Below are 20,247 nucleotides of genomic sequence, written 5' to 3' on the forward strand. Positions count from 1 at the left end.
CTGCCTACACATGTTGTTAGGAGATGTGCAGTGGAGCAGGTTAGGCACATAGAGAAACTAAAAACCCAGCAACTTTTAAAAGGAATCATTTTTTTTAGTGTCCCTATTTGAAAATGATTTATCCTTCACATATGGCCACAATATTTCCTGTGCTCCCTTCATCCCAGAAGGGAGCTCGGAAGAGCAGAGCTGAAGGTCCCTTTGAGAACTGCGCCAGATCTAATCCAGCGACATCTTGAAGGCCTGTGACCTGCCTCGCAGGGTCTCAGTGCAGCGCTGTGTGATCTGGCTCAGCAGTGAAACTTCTCCTTCACTTATGTCCAGCACTCCCCACCCAACAAGACCGGTGTCCGGTAGTGACGTGACAACCTGCGCTGGGAGGAGACAGCTACATAGCCTACAAAATCCAAACTTCAAAAGGCCAGAGCAAGTGTGGTCAGATGCACCTGAGACTCAGCCAGTAGCAAGCCCTCAGATGGCAGAGCAATTCCAGGTTTTGAAGGCCTCTCCTTTTCATTCAGCCTTGGGATAGCAGGGTCAGTGCTGGCTACATCAGCTACACGTTTAGAGAGGCCACTGCCTCTCGCTGGGACTTGTGGTTTGGAGCTGTAGGAATGGTATAAAATGCCTGAATTTTCAGCATTCAGGTCCTGATTCTTCACTCCTGCTCAGGGTACAAATAGAGCAGGATGATCGTGGGGTGAGTGAATGGAGAGAGCTTGCAGCGACACCGCTGCTTTGGTGGACAGCTACAAAACCTGTGGCTGCTTCTTGCACTGTGACACAAAGTCCATCAGAGCGCAGCCACACAGCATCCTCTACGTGGCTACAGAGCTTCCAGTCACCCCTTTCGCACTTTAATACCCATTCCCAATATTAAGCCTTTAAATAACAACTCTTCACTAAACAAATCTCCACTACTGTTACAGGCCATCAGCATACAGGCCTGCACAGCTGAACTTCACAGTGTTTCTAACCGTAACGGCAAGCAGCGTTCCTGCCTTCCTCTACCTCCATCCTCCAGCAGAGTACAGGAATGAAAATATTCATCCAGAGAGCCACATAGGACTGAGAACAAAAAGAGCTGCTAAAAAGCTGCTCCCCTGAAATACAGAATAACCAATTCTTGAGCCTGGGAAAAGATGGACCTTTCAGAGCTCCTACAGACCTGCCACTGCCTGGGAGCTCTACTCAAAAGTTTGCCTGAGGGGGAGAACGGGTAATCACGGGTTTGAGTAATTTAGGTACCTCTATTATCCCACTGGAATGCTTAAGAACTGACTTTGTTTGATAGGCTAAAGTAAGTTGTTATTAACATCTTGGCTAAACATTAGAAATTGCCCTCCCTAACCTTTCAAATATGACTTAATAGAGATTTATACTCCTGTGGACAGAAATCCACAAGGCAGCCCAAAAAGGCTATAAAAAATTGTCTGACATATTGCTTAGATTTTTATAGTGATTTCCAAAAAATCTGAGTATATTTCTGTACAACTCCCCTGAATTTGTCTCTATTAATTTCTATATGCATTCCTTTCCAGGGTGGTAGCTAGGTATCATATTATAATTTATTACAAGCTGCTGCATGACTTTTTGAGGGTAGAGACTTAAAGGAAAAGTCTGAACACAAACTAGTGACCACTCCCAGTAGGATTCACGATACAGTATTCCACCAACAGCCACACTCCTTTGCTGTAAATCACCAATCTCCAATTCAAATGCAGCACAAGTAGACCATGCTTGTCAGAAGACGCATACAAAATTTGGGAAGTGCTATCACACTGCTGATGGGGATCCTTCCTTGGGATTAGCAGATATCAAATTTTCTTGCTTTCTCCCCTCCCCCCTCCCCCCCCCAAAAAAAAAAACGTGGGGCAAATGAACTGTCTCCCAGCAATGCCTGGAGTCCTGAGTGGCAGTGAATGAACTGCCCTGACATCTCCTATTGAAGCAGAGCAAAATGTGTTGAACAAAAACCATTTCAAGATGTTTTCTGAGTGTTGCCAAGTTACTCAACATGTTCTGCTTTAGCTGTCAGATGCTTTCAAAGTGATTTCCCTAACTCAGAGCACGAATGGTGAGGGCTCTCCCTGGGAATCTTTTGCCTGGGGCTAGCATGGATCTCTATTTTCATAAGAAAAAGGCTCAACTAATGATTAATCTTCACCAGAGGAAGCAGGGCCTTTCTTTGGGATTTTTCTTCAGTTATTTTTCATTAATTTGTACAACTGGCCGTAACACTAAAGTGCAAAACACAAGACTAACACTCCAGGCAGAACATGGCTACCTTTCCTCTCGCAGCTTTAGCGGCAGAGCCGAGGCCTGGATTCCCCGCGGATGCAGCTGTGGCTGCCTCCTCTCGCATACAACTAGCAACCCGGCCAACGGCACGACGGCCAAGCAACGGGAGCGCGCCCAGCAAAGGGGCTTGTGATCTGCTGCAAGGTGACAGCATCAAAGCCAGCACCATCTCTACCAGCTCCCCCCACTCCTTGGACACGCCGCCCAGGGTCTGCTTGCTCCAGAAGGACCGTGAGGAAACACTGCTCTGGGAAGGGGGGTTTTCTCTCAGTGAGGAGAAATCTAGTCAGTAAAGGGAACTTTTGATTTTACAAACCAATCTTTATGCATGGTGTCTTTCTCTGGGGAGAAGAATCCAGATCATTCAACTGAAAAAGAAAGGAATCAGCAGCTGGGCTTTAGGTTATCGCTGTGGAATAAATCCTTTTGGGCTTGGTATTTTCCAAGGTCCCAGGTGGTTGCACCAAGAGCTGCTCTAGAAAGGGCTCCAGGTTCTGGTGTCCACGTTTGCACTGGGGGCGCGATGGGGAGTGGATTGGGAAGTGTACCTGCATGCACTGTGCAAACATGCTCTCTTTTCTCTCCTTATCCCAGGGGCTAATTCACTCCAGGGCTAACAGCAGCATTGTTTTAATAAAAATAATGTCAATGATATTAACTGAGACCATGTTAAAGTCTCCTTTCTGGACTTTTCCCTTGTACAGCAAAGAGGAGCTAATATAAATAGAAGATTATTAAGGTTGTAATGTCAGATCAGAGAGAAGATTTTTATCCGATGGCCTTTTAATGACGGACTGCAACATACACCGCTTCCAGCTGCTCAGTCCTATTCTGTGAACAGCTTAGTCTGGATTCATTTAACTAGATTGGCAAAGTGTTGAATACAGCATATGGTGCCCTAAAACCACAGAACTTATTGACAGCAGCCTAGACTTGCTAAATAAAAGAGCTCCTTCCAAAACCCTTGCTCTGTGAAGACTCAGCACTTTCCTCCCAGTCACACTAGGTAAAAAACACAGGCCTGTGTCTGCCAGCGAGCCTCCATACCGTGCGCATTCGCATTACCCTCTGTGCCAGGAGACAGGGTGCCCTTCACACTGATACAGTGAGTGATTCTTATGTGTGTACCTTGTGGAAAGCTGCAGCTTGGAAAACGTTTGGATCTCCTTTAGTTAGAGTAGAACTGCCCTGCAAAGCTTCCTTGTGTACTGTGTACCTGTATCGTGTTCAGCTGATTAGGCTGATGCAACCACACCGTCTCAGTAATTATACTAAAGACCCAATCTTTGGAACTGTTCAGCTTTCAGATCATTCACTGGGATGTAGTGAGGGATCCCTGCCTCCTGAGATGAAGCTCATCATCTGATATTAGGTATGGTAAAGACATTTCTCATAGCTCTCAGGTTATTCCAGCAAAACTAGGCCAACCTTCCTGAGCTCCTTTTGGTGCACACGCCTGGGTTATTTGACTTCATTCCTTCAAGCTCTGCAGCATTCATTCATCTCTTGACATCACATAGTACATATGCTGGCACAGAAACTCCTTGTGCCATCACATTCAGTGTCATAGGAGACCATACAAGTCCAGACTCTTATTTATGCTAATACATGTGTACATTGCTCTGGTCTCTGGCAGCGCAAGAGAGCTTCAGGGTGGACACAATGACTCTTGCCCCTCAAGGCTCAGATTCGCACTTACAGGATTCATATGATATGGCTTGCACACATGTGGGGCAAAACAGAGAGGCCACAGTGCCATGCTACCTGCGGCAGAGCAGGTTCTGGGTCCTGCGCTGTCTCATCGGAGCAGACTCCACAGCAGACAATGAACAGGGCCAGTGACTCAGGGCCACTTGCTGACGCATCACACTGGGCTATTCCTCTCTCTCTAGATGAGTTGCTTAAAGATTGGATTCAGCCTATCTCTGATGCCTGGAATCAGCTTAACTCTTGGCAGTACATGAAAAATCCAATTTCCTTAAGAATGGACTGGATCCGGTTGTCTTGAGACAGGAACATGACTGTGCTACCTCCTTTGGTCTAGCTGTATGCTTTTGCTACTCATCAAAGCAGCTACACTTTAGCAACAGAGCAAACAAAAAAAGTCAGATTCCTATTTGCTAAACTGTTGCATGTACTGGTTCTCAGATCTGTGTAAACTAGACTGAAAATATATGGATGCTGTTATGAATATTCAAACAAGAACAGTCCTACCTGTTCCAGTTAGGAACAGCAATAAAATCTGCTTGGGAAACACTCTCTGCATCTTCTCTGAAAACTAGTTATATTAACCTTACCACATAGTGCCTGATGACCAATGGACAATGAGTTCACAGGCTTTGTATTGGCAGGACTTTGGTAACATGTAACTGATAACGTGTAAACATCACCCCAAAGCTCTGAGATTCAAGTCAAAGCAGAAGTCAAACATTCAGCTGCTTTTCAGAGCATCTTTGGTCTGGAAATGGGCTGGAAGTTTCAGGAAACCAGTCTTCCCCATGAGAGTCCTGGTACTTCCCTTCCAGCCAGGTAGGAAGTAGCTTTTCTCATGGTGCTTTGCTCATTTTTGCTTCACCTCAACAGACCAGAAAACACGAAACATTTTCAGTCCTGAACTTTGCGACTTTTTTGACCCTCACAGGGATCTGGGATTGGTTTGAGATGCAGCAAAATATTCCTCTTTGCTTGGCCCCTGCCTACCAGCAGGACCACAAAAAGGCCAATCTGTGCTCTGCTGTAGGGGATCTGTGAAGAGGCAGTCTAGAAGTAGAAGAAGAGTCACACTTTCTCCTCTACAGGAAATGACCAGGTTTACATCCATACTGTGATTTAGACATTTTGCAGCTGACTGCAACCTGCTTCCCCATCTCCATGTACCTCACCTCACACCACTACCACAGGGTTAAAACACATATTCATCTTTTCCCTCACCCCATATCCAGAATGAACTTTCTTTTCTCTAATATCTGATCCTCAGTTCTTTCTTCATTCCCAGTTTAGTTCATTTTCCTTGTTTCCATCCTGGCCTCTCACAGTATCATTCATTCTTGCTAGATTGTACCAACTTGGCACAGTACAATAACGAGCAACTGAGAGAAACAGCCTTGAAAACAGGCCCCACGAGAAGATTACCTGTCCGCAGCAGGATGCACAGTGAAGTATCCCACACGCCACCTTCCAACATTTATTCTGAGTATAGTTCCTAGTGGGTGGATGGAGGATTTGGAAGTCCCATATTAGAGTCGGGATCTCATACCTGTTTGAGGCTGAATATCTGGATAAACTGAGTTCAAAAAAAGTGAGTCAATTTAGGCTGCACCAGACAGCACCTTGCCCATCTGAGTCCAGCTGTCTCAGCAGGACTCCTATAAATTTTTTGATCAGGGAAGTAGCTCTTGATAAAAAGTACTCATAAATACTCTCCTCTCCAGCTGGGGTTCATTATCGCCTGTTCTCTGCGTGGGAGACACTAGATCACAAGCTGGATTTCTCCAGTCCTTCTGCTCAGTCCTTATGCCATCTCCTACATGAATTGTAGCCAAGAAGCATGGAAAGATGCCTTTTGAAGCCTTTTATCCAATTGTTATTATTCTTGAGCCAGCTACAAACTTGAAGTCTCCCTCAGCTTAGCCTGTGCACCACTAGAGTCACATCTCCCTAACTCCTCTGAGACAAACCCTTCCCATGAGGAAAGACAGCAAAAAAGAAAACAAAAAGGGTTAAAGGAAATCATCAGGCTACATTGCAAAGTGGAACATCAGGAACCCTGGGAACATCTTTGCCTGCTCCACCCCATCCTCTCTCCCTCTCCACCTCCCTGTACCAGAGAAGAGTGGGAGAGCCAAGCTGGAGGAAGGAGGTAAAGACCTGACCGAGACGAACCCTGCGCAGGACAGAGAGCGTAGCATAACACTTTCCCATTCCTATACCACAACTCCTCTCAGCAAAAGCATAAGCCTGGGCCGGGCTGTCTGGTCAGGAATGCCATGCTGAAGGATCTGCACTCTTCCACGAAAGACAGGGACTGCCTTTGAGTTGCCTTTTTTTTTTTCCCCCCAGATAGGAGAGAGGCAAGGATTTGGAGAGAGGTGCTGCTTCCGCGCCCTGCCTGGCAACTGGCGAATGCAGGGTGCTGGGCTTTAGACACAGAGGAGGAAAGAAATTGGGGTTAGGCTGATTTTTAAACTCTTGGCATTTAGGTGGCAGGTAAGGTGGGTGCCACATGGCACCCCTGGCAGGCAGCTGGGAGATCTGCGGCAATCCCATCGGGGAGACCTCTTGCGAAGGGACCCCCTCCGTTCTCCCTGCCCCTTTGCTGTACCTTCTCGCGCCGGTGCCCAGCACCTCTACGAGGCCGGACGTGCGGAGCTGCCGGGCTGCTTCTGACCGAACCCTTCTCAAAGCCGAGTCCCGCAGCCCTGTGCGCATTAGAGACTCTTCATCACGGGGATGCCCCGCGGCGAGCAGCTCTTGGGGGTATGTGTGGGGGTGTGTATGTGTGCGTCACCCCCAATCCCGTGCCTCCCATTGGAGGAATAGCATGTGCCCCCCTTAGTGGAAAAAGATCTGGCATTCTTCTTGGAGACCTCCTTTCCCCTCCGTGTCACTCGTCTCGCGTTACGCTCTCATCCACGGCGGGCAGGGCCTCCAAGCTCAGCCCTCCACCGGCCGCCCCGCTGCTGCTGTGCACACTCGAGAAGGACACCATGGTGTGGAGAAGCATTAGGACCAGGATGCACAGTTTGAGTCTGCTGTTGCCGAGGCGAGACCCTGCGGAGACGGGCAGCAGAGATGGCGGGTGGGGCTGGCGGTACTGGTGGTGGTAGTGGTGGTGGTGGTAGAGGTGATAGTGGTTCTGCCGCTGGTGATGGAGGTGAGGGTCGTGGCGGTGGTAATGGAGTGACTCCGACGCTGTGGATTTGGGGGATGTGTTGTAGTTGCTGTCTGGTGGGCGGTCACAGGAGTCCCATTGCACTTCGCAGCACTTGGCCTCCTCGTCGGGCAGCTGGTTCTCTAGCAACCCTGGCAAAACAGGCAGCGGGGAGGGAGGGGGTCAGCGGGCCGCGCCGTGGCGTGGGCCGTGGGGGGGAGCGAGCCCGGCACCTGCCAGCGACGCACCGCGGGCAAGAAGGGTGCAGGCCACGTCCCGCCGGAGACCTGGGACACCGAGACGCCTCCCCAGGCAGGGTCCCTGCCAGGGCCCCCGGCTGGGCCAGCAGCCCCTGCGGCAGACGCACGCGGACAGACCGCAGTGCCGCCATGCTTCCCGACCTCCGCTAGCTCCCCAGGCACTGCGCACAGCAGTTCAGTTCAACATCCCGGCCATGCTTTCATCCAGCCTCCTTCAGCCCCGTTAAACGGTTTCTTTAGGTTTCGGTTAGGGGTAGGGTTTTCATTTCCTCTGCTAAGCTGTCAGCCTGTTGTTGGGTCTCTGTTAAATGCTTACATTTCAGCAGTCAGTAAAGTGCTTCATATATTTCCACACTGTACCCGCCTCCTCCTCTCTCTGCCTTCCCCACCCCCTCCCCCCAAAAAAAAAAGATTTCCAAATCTGCCATACAGCTTCTAAAGCGCTGTAGGATTCACCAGCGCCAGGCCTGCAGGCACAGGCTCGGCGATCGCCCCCAGCCCATCTCTTGGCGCTTCCTCCACCGCCCAAGGGGTGCAGGGGCCACGCGACCGCTCCTGGGACGCCTGCCTGCTCCCAGGACCTCCTTACCCGTACAGATGAAGCCAGGCAAACCTCCATAGATCAGCTCGTCATTGTCCGGCAACACAAATGGGCACCTGGTCTGCACCTCCAGGCAGTATTGCTTGCATGGGATCCGGTGTCGGCACTGTTGTTGTGTCACGTTGAAATACTCGGAGCACAGCCAGGCCTTGTAGACAGCCTAAAGGAAGTCACCGAGAGGGAAATGTCACCTCCACAAACACCTGGGCAGCCAAAGCAACACAGAAGCTTGGTTCTGAGCAGGGGTGAAAGGGAAGGAGAGATTTCCTCTTACCTCACTTAGCTCACTCAAGAAACATTTGTCAATACGTCTGGGTTACTTACTCTATTCATTATTAAAAGAAACCATTAAGGTGTTAGAGACTGTGGAATTCACCTAACGACCTACAACAACCACCAAAGTAAAGCAAATTAACACTATGGACTAATGTCCCCTACAGATGGGCACTGGGGCATCGTAACAGATCACAGCAACTCTTCTGGGACTGGAGGCCCAAGAGCTTTGTTTGTTGCATGAAAAATTTCCTCTTCGAGACCAACTACTGCATTTTCTCTTCCCTGAGATCAGGCCGAGGAGGAACCTCCAGACGGCTAAGCAATACTGTTCGTTGAGTGCGCGTGCATCTTTCAACGCTGCAGTACTCAGCCCCGGCCAGGGACTTGCAGAGACAAACAGGACGGGAGCCCAGGAAGCCAAATGGGACTATGGTGTCTGCCCGTTGCGAGCACCTCTTCAGCAAACCAGTAACCAAGGGAGGAAACGCAGGTACATGCACTTGCGTAAGCCAGGCCAACGTCTGCTGTGCCCAAACTGAGGGGATTCCCGAGCCTTTCGTGTTGGGGTTACCTCTCAGGGTGCTGCACGCTCCGGGGCAGGCTGCGGATTTCATGCTTCCTCTAACGCACTTCGCCCTGGTCACCATCAGCTCTGAACACTGGGTGCTGGGTTGCAAAACAGACTGCAGACTAATCTTTTTTGGCAATTTCCAAAGCTCTCTGACTACTGGAAAAGCCACCCGTCAGAAGCATATGGGCACTGCTGGGACACAGCTAGCTGCTGTGCCGAGCTCTGGTAATGAGAGCACACTGCTGTTACAGACGCCTCGGATTCATCATTTTCTGTCACAGAACAAAGTCTTTTTCATCTTCTGCACCAAACTACCTGGTTCTGGGGGATTCCCAATTCACAGAAATCTCGCACTTTTTCCCATGCCATTTCTTCTGGCTCAAATGGGCAACTCTCATAAGGAATGCTTCATTTTATAGGCAGATTTCGATAGCTACATACACCAAACAATGCTTTACCCACTGCTATAAATGCTCCTGTGGTCTCCCAAAATAGAAAGTTGAACTCACCTTTTAGCTGGTTAGAGCTGCCCTTTGCACAATTTCCAGAAAGAAAAGCTACCTGGTGGCTAGCCTGCAATTTAGGACCAGAGGAGGTGGCATAAACTCTGCCCATCAGGGCTGTCAGCTCTGCTGTCCCTCCTCTCCCCTGGGTCTCGCAGCGCAGGCTGGCTGGCCTGCTCTGCCAGAGACACAACCGCACAGGAGCAGGGCATGGAAAGCCCCTTCATCCGCAGCGGAGAGAGGTGGCCCTTCTCACCAGGAGAAAACACGTTTTGAAGCGCAAACGGAGGAGCGTGGAGGTGGTGTCCTTCTAGCTAAGCCCTGGGGTGGGTTGGCACCTGGTTCGGGGATCGGGCTCTGGGGCTGCCCAGGGAAAGCCCACCGACGGCTCCGCTGGGACTGCGTCTCCGGCATCGTCCTGAGCTTCCGAGAATCACATAGGGGAGAAACAGTTTGTCTTCAAATGATTTAAAAGCGAGATCTCTTGTTTCTTGTGGTGAGCAGTCATTCCTCAGGCTGCAAGAAATCCATGACAGCAGTGGGAAGAAGAGCACCCTCCGCGGCATTTCCAGCTCTTCTATGAATATATCTAGGCACTAGCTACAAAACTGAGGTCACACTAATGACCACATGCAACTTCCTTTGAAATCAACTAGAAAGAACTCCCTGTGAGTCAAAGGGAATAAATTTCCCCCCCTCAGAGCAGTTGGAGTAAACCTCGTGCTGCTCCTTCCAGCTGGATTTTTAATTTTTGGAGGCTTTAAAAACATCTCTTCTTTGTTTCCCCATGTTTTGCATAGATCCTTATCATCATTTGTTTGGACCATGGCAACGTCTCAGGACTAAAGCTGGTTGGGAAATGCTTGGCAAGTTGTTTTCTTATGTCTTTTTTTTTTCCCCCCCCTTGGAAAATGCCAATTTATGAAAATGAGAATTTTCATAGAAGCATGTTAGTTTTGGTGAAACTTTCATCAGAAAAAATTTAATCGGGATCAGGACGCAATACAGGGAGTAAGCATTTCAGAGCAGTTAATAGCGCTGTGGTCAAGGTGTTCAGCCGGGATGTGGGGAATTCAGCTGCAGCTCTGCTTTTTCTTTCTGGCCTGTTGGATGTTAATTATTTAGACAAAGTGGAACAGCTCCAGAGAAGGGACTGACTCTGTAATCAGACTCTGAGGACACAACGGGGAGAGGGAGCTTCGAGGTCTTGTTCTGGATGAGAACCTGCCTGAGCTTATTTCCCCAAGCCGTGGTGGCAGCCCCAGGAGGAAGGGGAGATGGGGGTGAGCAGGGTGTGCTCACCTCCCAGATGCCATCATCACGCTCCTTCCTAAATCCCTTCTCGGACTGCCATGGCCCCAGCAGTCCAAAGCGACTTCTGTATGAGAGGTGCCCCCAAGGTTCCTGCTGGACACGAGCATGGCTCTAGGCGCGTCAAAGTCCTCGTCCAGCCCTGCGGGCTCTTGGCAGTTTGCAGAGCCTCGGAAGCGAGGCCACCACCGTCAGAGCTGCAGCTAGTGCCAGCCAGGCATGGCGAGGTCTGGCCCCGAGCCACCAGGAGAAATCAGGGGCCTGACAAGCCGGCTTGGAGGGACGGTTCCTGCTCTGCTGTTGGGCAACCCTGGGGTCAGCGTTTAAGACGTGCTGGAGGTTTCCCATAGGAGAGATTGCAAATAAGCTCCTACCAGCCTTCCAAATTAGCATGTGCTCCAGCAGCAGGACAAGCTCCCTTGGTGCCATCCAACCACACTGAAAGTCTATTAGCTTGGAGCCTGGGGCTGTGCTACGGGCTGCATTATCCCTTTTGCTGAGCATGAGAGAGAAGCAGCAAATGGATACATGATGCAAAACTGCGCAAGGCATCCCTCTGCCACCAGACACACCAGGGGCAGCAGAAGCTTGTAGGTGAACTGACTCATTACAGCCTTATGGGATCGTTACAGCTGAGCCCGTCAAATTCACTAGCAGAACCGTAACTGCAACTATCCTCTACCCAGCCTGGAGACCAGCCAGCTCCACCTGTACCCTGTGGTACTGAACGCACCAGCAAATCCACAGTCCTCATGTTCCCTCCACCACCGAGCACAGCAGGCTGATATTCACCCCCTTCTTTCCTCTCCTTGGACAAGGAACACATTGCAGGTGAAGCTGTGGGACCAGTCTCATAGACCTGAAGACAAGGTCTGCTCTTCTGCACAACCTGCACTCCAGAGACTGCCACAACTTGAGCTTTAACATGCATCTTCCTTAATAGCCTCTAGTCCCCGGGGGGGACAACATGAGCAGCAACAGAGCAGCGGGGAGTCAGGAGGATCCTCCTGAAGAAGGATCACTCAGTGGGGCTGACACATCACACTTAGCAAGTGCGATTAGTTTTTCTCATTAGGGAAATGAGTATCCATCATTGCTCTTCAATGGGACCTTAACAGGACATAAAGGAGGGATAGATATGTCAGTAGATAATGATGCATTACAATAGAGGAGATGGAAAAGCAGAAGATATAAAATGTGCTTCAAACCATCTGCTGACTAGAGAGGACAGAAAGAGCTCTAAGAGCTCTTTAATCCTTAACTAGATGGGATGCATCTTTACTCTGGTCCAGCCTGGCAAGTCCCTGCTTCTGTACAACACTGTACAGCTGTGCGTGTAATCTGGAGAAAAACAGAGAGACCCTCGCCCCAGAGACATGCTCTACAATAGCCATAAAGGGTGGAAAGAGTCAGGGAGGGCCATCCTAAGGATGCCACCAACTGAGATAAGTAGATAAAAACATTCATAAACAACCAGCTCCCCTCTGCTTTGCTCCCCCTCACACACTGTAAGGGTAGCGCGCTGCAACATTTGCTAGCAGTCTCCAGAGCTAACCTCTGGATTACGCCTGCCAGGGCAACCAGGGAACCCCTGTGAGAAATGGACACTATGAGAGAAACCCTTGTTGGCAACCAACTCTAGAAAGAAGCCGTACGAAGGGTCCTCAAACAACAACAGAGCTTCCCTGAGCGTTTTCTGGGAACAAAGCATCCTGCCCTGCTGGGAATTTCTGTATTGGATAGCTCAGGGAAGTTGTATTCTCATTTTGCCCATTAGAGGGCACATGTATCCTGCTGCATCTCACTCCTCCGGAAACCTGCAGGGGCTCCCGCCCTGCTATCAAAGCAGGGGAAGAAGGAAAGGAGCAAACATACAGATGAAAGCAGACCAGGAGGGCAGAGGAACAGCGTGTGCTGCTGCACAGGTTCTGGGCTCAGAACCTGCCCCAGGCACAGCAGGAACAGACCTGCCCTTATCAAAAAGTCCTGTGGAAATCAGTATGAAATACATTTTCCACCAGGTTTTTAGCTCTACTAGAGTTTTAAAACATGCAGGATAGGGTTAATTTACCTAATGTTGATCTTTGCAAAATTAGGGCTTGATCTATGTTATTCAGGCTGCTTTTATAGTCAACAGAGAGAGGGCATCTTGAGGACAATAAATCCCTCCCAAGACAGGTACCCTGACCACCCCAGCCACAGATGGGGCTGGAGGTGCTGCTCTCTTTCTCTGTTGACTGTAGAGGATTTTTGACAGCTAGATTAGATCCCTGAATTTTAAATGGCTGAAGTTGGATGAGATGAATTCTGCCCTAAATTATAAAATTTTCAGGATTAAAACCTGGATATATTAACTAAACCATAAGCAACAGAGCTGGATGCAGAATTCGCTGGGTACAATTCTATGACGCGTGTCAGGCCAGAAATCAGTCTAGAAGATCATGAAGGTCCTTTAGACTTAAAATATCTGTAGCGGAGAAGTTTCAGTGAGATAGAATGAACAAAAGAGTTGTAAAACACTAGGGAAAACTCAGATCCTCTATTGTATTCTTTAAGCTTTTACAGCACCTGCTGCAAGACCTGACTGGTTTATGCCCGGGCAGTTCCCCGTGGGCTGTTTGTTGACATTAGATGATCACTGCACAAGTTGACATGTGTCACTACTCATATCTGCCGCTTGCTAAACCATTCAGGGACTCGGGGCAGCTCCTGGTTCCTCAGCAGGTTCCTCAACTTCCCGGCCACAAGCATGTTTTGAAGAGCAGCGTTAATAAAAGCCCCTGCTCTGTGGATGCAGTTGTGGGCTGCTGGGCAACCTCTGCTTTGCCAGGGTCCCTGGAGGCCTTGGTCTCGCAGGGCTGTGCGCGCCAGGCAAGAGTGCAAGTGATTCCTCAGTGTCAGCAAGGAGATCAGCTCACTGCTCTGTGCAAGCCGCTGGCTGTGCAAGGTGTATTCACAAAATACACGTGAAAATATTCATAGGTCCTGAACAGTCTGCAAATTTGACAAGAATCAAGATATGTAGCAGAAAAAGACAACTTGCTACTCACTTTTTGTTGTTAATCATTTGGGCTTTTTCTGTTCAACGAGCCTGCCAACCATATAGCAACAACAATGTCCTACCACTTAACTCTCTCTTTTGCACACACTCTTTGATATTCCATGGTTATGAATAATAAATAGCAAATAGGTTAAGTGGATAGTTTAGGAACAGCTCACAGTGTTGTATTTGCTCACAAAAACTCTGCTGCACACCCTACCTGGTAGCACAGACAATGACAAAACCCAGCACCCATCCACAAACAATTCATGAATAGGAAAAAGGTTAAATTTGCAACAAACATGGTCCAAAGTCAATAAACTGACTAGCACCAGTACTGTGTGTTTCCCCCTCCACCAGGACAAGCAGCTGCTGCAGGGCCTGGAGATCACAGGCAGAAGGCAAGAGCCCCATAGTGGAGCCTTCTAGGAGCATGCAGAGATGCAACGAACAGCTGAGCAGCAGTGCAATTCTCTGTTGCACTGTTTCCTTTTGGGTTAAATTATTTGCCGGTGCCAAAGGGACACGGAAGTGCTGACAAGAGAGGAAGAACATCCGCAGAGTCACTCTTCTGCAAGGCTGAAGCAACCCAGACAGTGCTGCCTGCAGCAAGCCTTCCTCCCATCCCACCGGCCCCAGCCAACCTGCCCTGAGGGCCAGCTTGGAGGAGAGCACAGCCCGCACTCTTTACTGTTTCACCTCGGGACTACCGCAAGGTCCAGCCCCATGCAAGCTCTGCGCCTGTCTGCAGCCCTGGAGAGAGGTGGAAGGACCACTTAGGAAATACTGAATCCATCCCTCGTGGCTAGCTGTTGCATTCAGCCTGTTTTTCAGGACCTCATCTGGCTTCGTGTCAAACACCTCAATCAATGGGGAGGTTTCCTGGGGAGGTTATCTTGCCGCCGCGAACAGCGTACCTTGCTGCCTACAAATTTTCTGTGATATTTGACCTACATTTCTCCATCCAAAAGTTCATTCCCTTCAATCATTCCATAAATCATTCCTCTCCTTTCTTTGTGTTTACACATTTCTAATATTTGCAGATGTATCATACTCCCCATTTAGTCATAACTTAGGCAAGCTCGACTGATTTACTCTCTTACATTTCCTGTAAGTCTCTCTCCCAGCCCTTTAATCATTTGTGTCTCCTTTCTAAGCTCCCTTGCTTTGTCACTCTCTTGCTGGTATAAAGGCACCTATTGCCAAACACAGACCCCCAGAGGACGTGACAGTCGATCTTGGCTTGGAAGGGCAAGACACTTTCCTCTGAGCTGTAGCTAAACCAGGCAGTCTGTGGTCTCCCTTAATCCCTGCAAAGCCCTTTGCTAGACTGCTCGTCTCTCACTGGAGCGGTTGCGTGCCATGTGGGATGCCCACGAGCAGCCAGGCCCCCCACCAAGGGCTGGACACCACCAGTGCCTGCGCCACAGGGCTTTCCGTGCGCGCGGGGCATCGTGGGGACCCCGCCACCTTGCAAAAGGCTCCCCAGGTCACAGCCATGCTAGAAGGAATGGAAAAACAGGCTTTGAAAGCCAAGCTAACATTTGCAATGTGAATCTTCTGGAGGGGTTTTCCTGGGATGGTGGAGCCAGCACTGCTGTCTCCTACAGCTCGACCAGTCTGTCTTCCCCAGCTGCAGCTGAAGCGTTTGTCTGACTAACGTGGGTTCCCATGGGTCACCCAGAGCCAGTGCCTGCTGCCGAGGTTGGCCGGGTTTCCCACAGGAGACGTTTTTGGCTGCAGGACGAGCTGAAGGAGCGGCTGCAGTCCTTCAGGGTTTCCAGAGCCCAGGTCCCATACACAGGGTTCCTACCCCATAAACACACGTAACACAGGGATGACCAAGTCCTACACTGGGCCAAATGACAGAGCACGGACAGATTTGTAAGGCCTTGGTTTTTGCCTAAACTGTTACCGATCAGGCTTTTAGCTCTAGCAATCACTGCTTTGGTCCCACAGGCCAAAAAAGGCAGTTGTCACAGAAGACTCGAGAGCAGTAGGTAAGGACAAGCTCGCTTTCATCCTCGTTTCCTGTGGAAACACAGTCCATGTAAGCAGACTCCACATGCATTTGTATGCTTTCCCCCTAAAATATTTCTGCCCTGTTGGCTCACTTCAGGCAAATTTGGCAGATGGTTGGGGTCTCAGAGATAACGTCATTCTTAGGAATTAAATGAAAATGGAGTGAAAGACTGCTGAGAGCTGGCAGCTTATTAAACACCAGTAAATCCTTGCAAGAGAGAGACATCAGTGATACCTCAGCCACAGGAGTGGGTTGAGCAGGTGCTTTCAGCTCCCCGGACATTGCAGTCGCTCACCTTGTGACAAAGATCCACCGGCCTCATTCAGCCCCATGCTCTGCTCCTGCTCCTAGAAACTCTGTTTAGGCACCGGGATTTCCCTGGTGCCTCTGACCTTCCTTTTCTTGGTTGCTCATTTGCCCAGAGGGAAACAGAGACCCATACGTGGTCACGAGGTCCCCAGCCTGCCCCCCTGGGCTATTTAATGCTGCCAGCCCACTTCGGTGGGGCAGCACAAAGCGGCTCCTTCGCCCCTTGCACAATCCTGTTGCCCCGTGTGAACGTCCGTGTCCCGTTGCCCCATTTCTTTTAGGCATAAAGCATCTTCCCTCCCGGGCAGGCGCCCGGCGCTGCCCCCGCAGAGCCCCCGCACACCGCCCGGACTAGCAGTCCCTCACCAGCACGCGCTGCGAGACGAAAGGCCTTCTGCGGTTCCTCCGGGCGTTTCAGCAGGGACTCCGGGGCCGCGCGCGATGGAAACTGCCTGTGTATGCTCACAAGTACGGCCAGCAAAGGCCTGCTGGCTAAACCCGGCTTGCAGCTGCCCCCACCAACCGGCCTGACACACAGCCCGCTTTCTGGGACTAGAGTGCCCATCACCGCCGAACAGAGACTCGGTGTCTTGCTGTCAAGCATTTGCACAGGCCAACATCACAGCTGAGCAATGAACTCCCAGGGCTCTTTAAACAGTGAGTCGTATGGCTCCAGTTTTTCAACAGCTTTCGATATCTTTGCACTTATTCCATGCAACCTACTTCCCCTTGCTATTATAAAGGACCTGTCAGGATTGAGGACAGTAAGAAGTTTATTTTCTGCTTAAATCAACAAGGAAAGCTCACTGATTTTCCATCATTGTCCTTTACAGTTTCTTTAGGAAGTGAATTTGGGTATAATCAGTGTTTCTTCCATTCTGTTTTTATTTTTGGCCGACCTCCAGCAAGGCCAAGTACATATAAGTGACCCAAACTCCCCAAAGCTCTATTTCAATGCCCTCGTCTTGCATTTTTAGCACAGAAGACTCACTAGATGACTCTCTGAGAAAGCACAAGCAGTTTTGCTGCCCAGGAAAGGGGCCAACCTCAAAGGCACCCAGTTTACACGTGACGAGGAAGACAGCCTATCCGTCAGCGTGCAGGTTTGCAGGTATGCTAAAACACTGCATCACAAAGGACATTAGAGAGAAACAAAATGAATCAGATTGACCATAGTTATCTAGTTAAGCTACCTCTCTGCTCACATGTTCACCGGTATCTAAAATCAGCATTCAGAGGGCAGGCCTTTACCCAGGGACTTCTGCGCCAAGCGCGTTTCTTGCGTTTGAATTTCTCCTGCTGCGAACGCGCGGAGAGCATCCCCCAGGAAACAGGTTTGCCGGAGCATTCTTGAGTTGTTCTTGGTATTTTTGCATGGAACAGCATATGGATTTTAAAAAGTAAATTGGCTGGTCTCAATACCACTCCAGTTGCTGCCAATATTTTGTAAATAGTGGCATCGTCTGCTGAACGAGAAGCCGGGGTTGGGGACGGGGAGGGAAGCGCGTCCTCGGGACTCGTCCAACAAGCCCTGCGACACCTTCCGAGAGGACACAGTATGGGATAGGCTGGATGTCCGCCGGGACGAGCAGCTGTAATTAACTTAACAAGCTGCCGTTTTCCCATTAAAACAGGAAGTAAAGCTTGGGAATTTCCCCTGGGAAATCCTGATTGTGGCTAATCATCCAAGAGGGCCTGGCCCAGCTGCAACAAAACCCTTCTCCTTAATTCGAGACAGGGGCTCTGGCAAGGGCTGTCATGGCAACGGGGGGCCGAGCATCCGCTCGGCGAGGAGCGGGGCGTGCAGATCGGATGGGGAGGTCGCGGGGATGCGGTGGGAGCGGGGGACAGGTACCCGGGGACGCCGGAGGAAGATAATGAGGACAGAGGGGGAAGCGGGAAACTCCGCTGTGCATCAATTCTGCCCAAAAAAGGTAAAACCCGCTGCTTCCCCTCCGCTAACCGGAAAAACAGTGGTTTCACCCCAGCTAATCCAAGAGGAGCCTTTGAACACAAAGTCGGAGGCCCAGGAGCTGCGCAGCAGGCGCCGGCGGCCCGGACGGCCTGGGCAGCTCTTCCAAGGAGCCGCCGAGCAGCAGTACCGAGCGTTAGGCCAGGTGCAGGCACCCGGGCTGCTCCCAGGCACCAAGCATGAGTTTAGAGCTTGGCAAAGCTGCCTGGAGCCGCCTTTAATTGCAGTAATACCGGAGCCCGCAGACTAATCTGCGAAAGCGCTGGGGTCAGCTCTGGAAAACGATCCAGGAACGTGCTCGGGTCAGCGGCTGGGGATTTGTCCTGGAAACCGCCGGGCTCTGCTGTCACCACTCTGCCTCCTCCTCTTCGCCGGCGCGGCCGAGGCCGCGAGCGCTCGCCCCGGCGCGGCGGCGGGCACGGGCCCCGGCGCGGGTCCTGCCCCCCGGCACGGGCTGCGGCAGGCTCCAAGGAGCGGAAACGGCTTTTGGCAGCGCGGTCGTGGCAGCAGCGAGGCGCAAGCACAGGCCTCGACGCCGGCGGGCTGCAGCCGGGCCGCTGCGCTGCGCTCCCAGCCCTGGCGCCCGCACACGCGTGCCGCCGTCTCCCCAAATCCGGGGTCTCGCCTCCCAGACGGGGCGAGCCCTGGGGCTGCCGTGCCAGGGCCCGGCGCGGGAGGCCGAGCCGCTTCGGGCGACCCTGCGCCCGGGGCCCCGCTTCGCCTCCCCGCGAGGCCGCTGCGGGGACGTCTCACCTCTTCGCCGAGGCTCCCGGCAGCTACCCGGGAGCGACGCGGGCGCCGAGCCGGCTCCGAACGGAGGGACGTGGCAGCGGCGCTGCTCACCTCGGTGATTTCACGAAGCAGCTTGTGCTTCTAGCACCCTCGGTGTCGGACCTCGGGCCCTGCAACGGAGGGGCTTCCCGCAGGTCTTGTCTTCTGTGGGAAAAACACCCAGAGAACGAAACCAAAAACCCCCAAATTACTCAAAACAAGCCTGGGAAGCGCGCAACTGCCTGAGCTCCCACCTTCCAACGCTACGGGCAGAAACAGCCGCCGAGCGTGACCCACGCGACCTTACACGCGCAACACCAACGTAAGGATGCTGCGGCATCCCAGCTCGCAGCAGCGGGCAGCCCGGCGCCGCTGCCGCAACACCGCGGAGCGGCGAAGGGCAAGGAGGCCTGAAACCCTGCGCCTGGGCCCGTCTCGGCCTGCACCCCGCGGCGCGACGGAAGGGGGAAGCGCTGCACGTCTGAGGCGCCGCGTTGGCGCGCGAAGGTACGCGTGGGAAGGGGCAGGACGGCAGAAGAGGAGCAGGGGAGCGGACGCCGGCGCTGGGAGAGGGAGGCCGGAACGAACAGCCGGCGGTCACGGAGCAGAGCGCGAGCGGCTCCGCCGCGGCCAAACCCCGCGTCCGGGGGGGGCTTCGGCCTCCTCTGCCGCTCCTGCGGCGCCAGGCGGCCGGGGCAAGGCGCCCCGCTGGCCGCGCGGAGCCCGGGGCGAGACGCCGCAGCGCTGCAGGGGACAGGGACCGCCGGTGCCGGGCTCCCCGCCGGCGCCGCGTTCGCTCCACCTCCACCTCCACGCGGCACCTGCCGATTCTCGAGCGCGCCAGGAGGCCGGCGCGGGCACCGCCACCTCGGGCCTGAGCGAAGGGGCAGAAGACACCCAGAGCAAACGTCGCTGCTCGGCCCGCGCACGCCAGACCGGACCAGAAACCCCCCCCGCCCCCGCCAACGTTTTGCCCCGTGGGCTGGGATTTCAGGTCCCACGCGACACGCGTCCGATTGTGAATTAATTCACGCACACACGCAAAAAGGAGCCACGCGGGAGCCCTTGCCGGACCCGCGCTGGGAGCGTCTGTCGCTGGCTTCCTGCCGGGCGCCGGGACCCCGGCTCCCGCCGCGGCCGCGCCGCCGGCCCCGGGCGCTGCTCCCGCTCCCTCCAGCCCCCGCTCCCCTTCCAGGCGGCTCCCGCCGCCGCGGCGCCACGGGACCCCTCCCGCGCCGGCCCCGTCCCAGCCCCGTCTCCTTTTTTTCTATCGCGGGCAGGACGACGCCGGGAAGCGAGGGCAGGACGCCGAGGGGGCGCCGAGCAGCGGCAAACTGCCATGACCCCATACCGCAGAACGAGACGCTCCAAGCGCCACGACCGCACGTGGGTTGGGAAGGAGCCGTCCCCAGGCCAGAAGCGCCGCTTCCCCGAGCGGC

At 52.4% G+C, this 20,247-nt stretch overlaps 1 protein-coding gene across 1 annotated transcript in view; it reads right to left on the reverse strand.

The window, feature by feature from the left end:
* Window positions 1-3,881: 3,881 nt before the first annotated feature.
* The window catches only part of NALF2 (NALCN channel auxiliary factor 2), a 38,441-nt gene continuing 22,075 nt past the window's right edge, over window positions 3,882-20,247 (reverse strand). Inside the window, exons 2-3 of the mRNA XM_068957225.1 lie at window positions 8,021-8,192; window positions 3,882-7,323 (exon numbers count right to left, since the gene is read on the reverse strand). Coding sequence (XP_068813326.1) covers window positions 6,905-7,323; window positions 8,021-8,192 — 591 coding nt within the window. The 3' untranslated portion in view covers window positions 3,882-6,904. The remainder of the gene's footprint in view (window positions 7,324-8,020; window positions 8,193-20,247) is intronic.

This window comes from Struthio camelus, chromosome 11 (genome assembly GCF_040807025.1).
Source record: "Struthio camelus isolate bStrCam1 chromosome 11, bStrCam1.hap1, whole genome shotgun sequence".
NCBI classification, from domain to species: domain Eukaryota; kingdom Metazoa; phylum Chordata; class Aves; order Struthioniformes; family Struthionidae; genus Struthio; species Struthio camelus.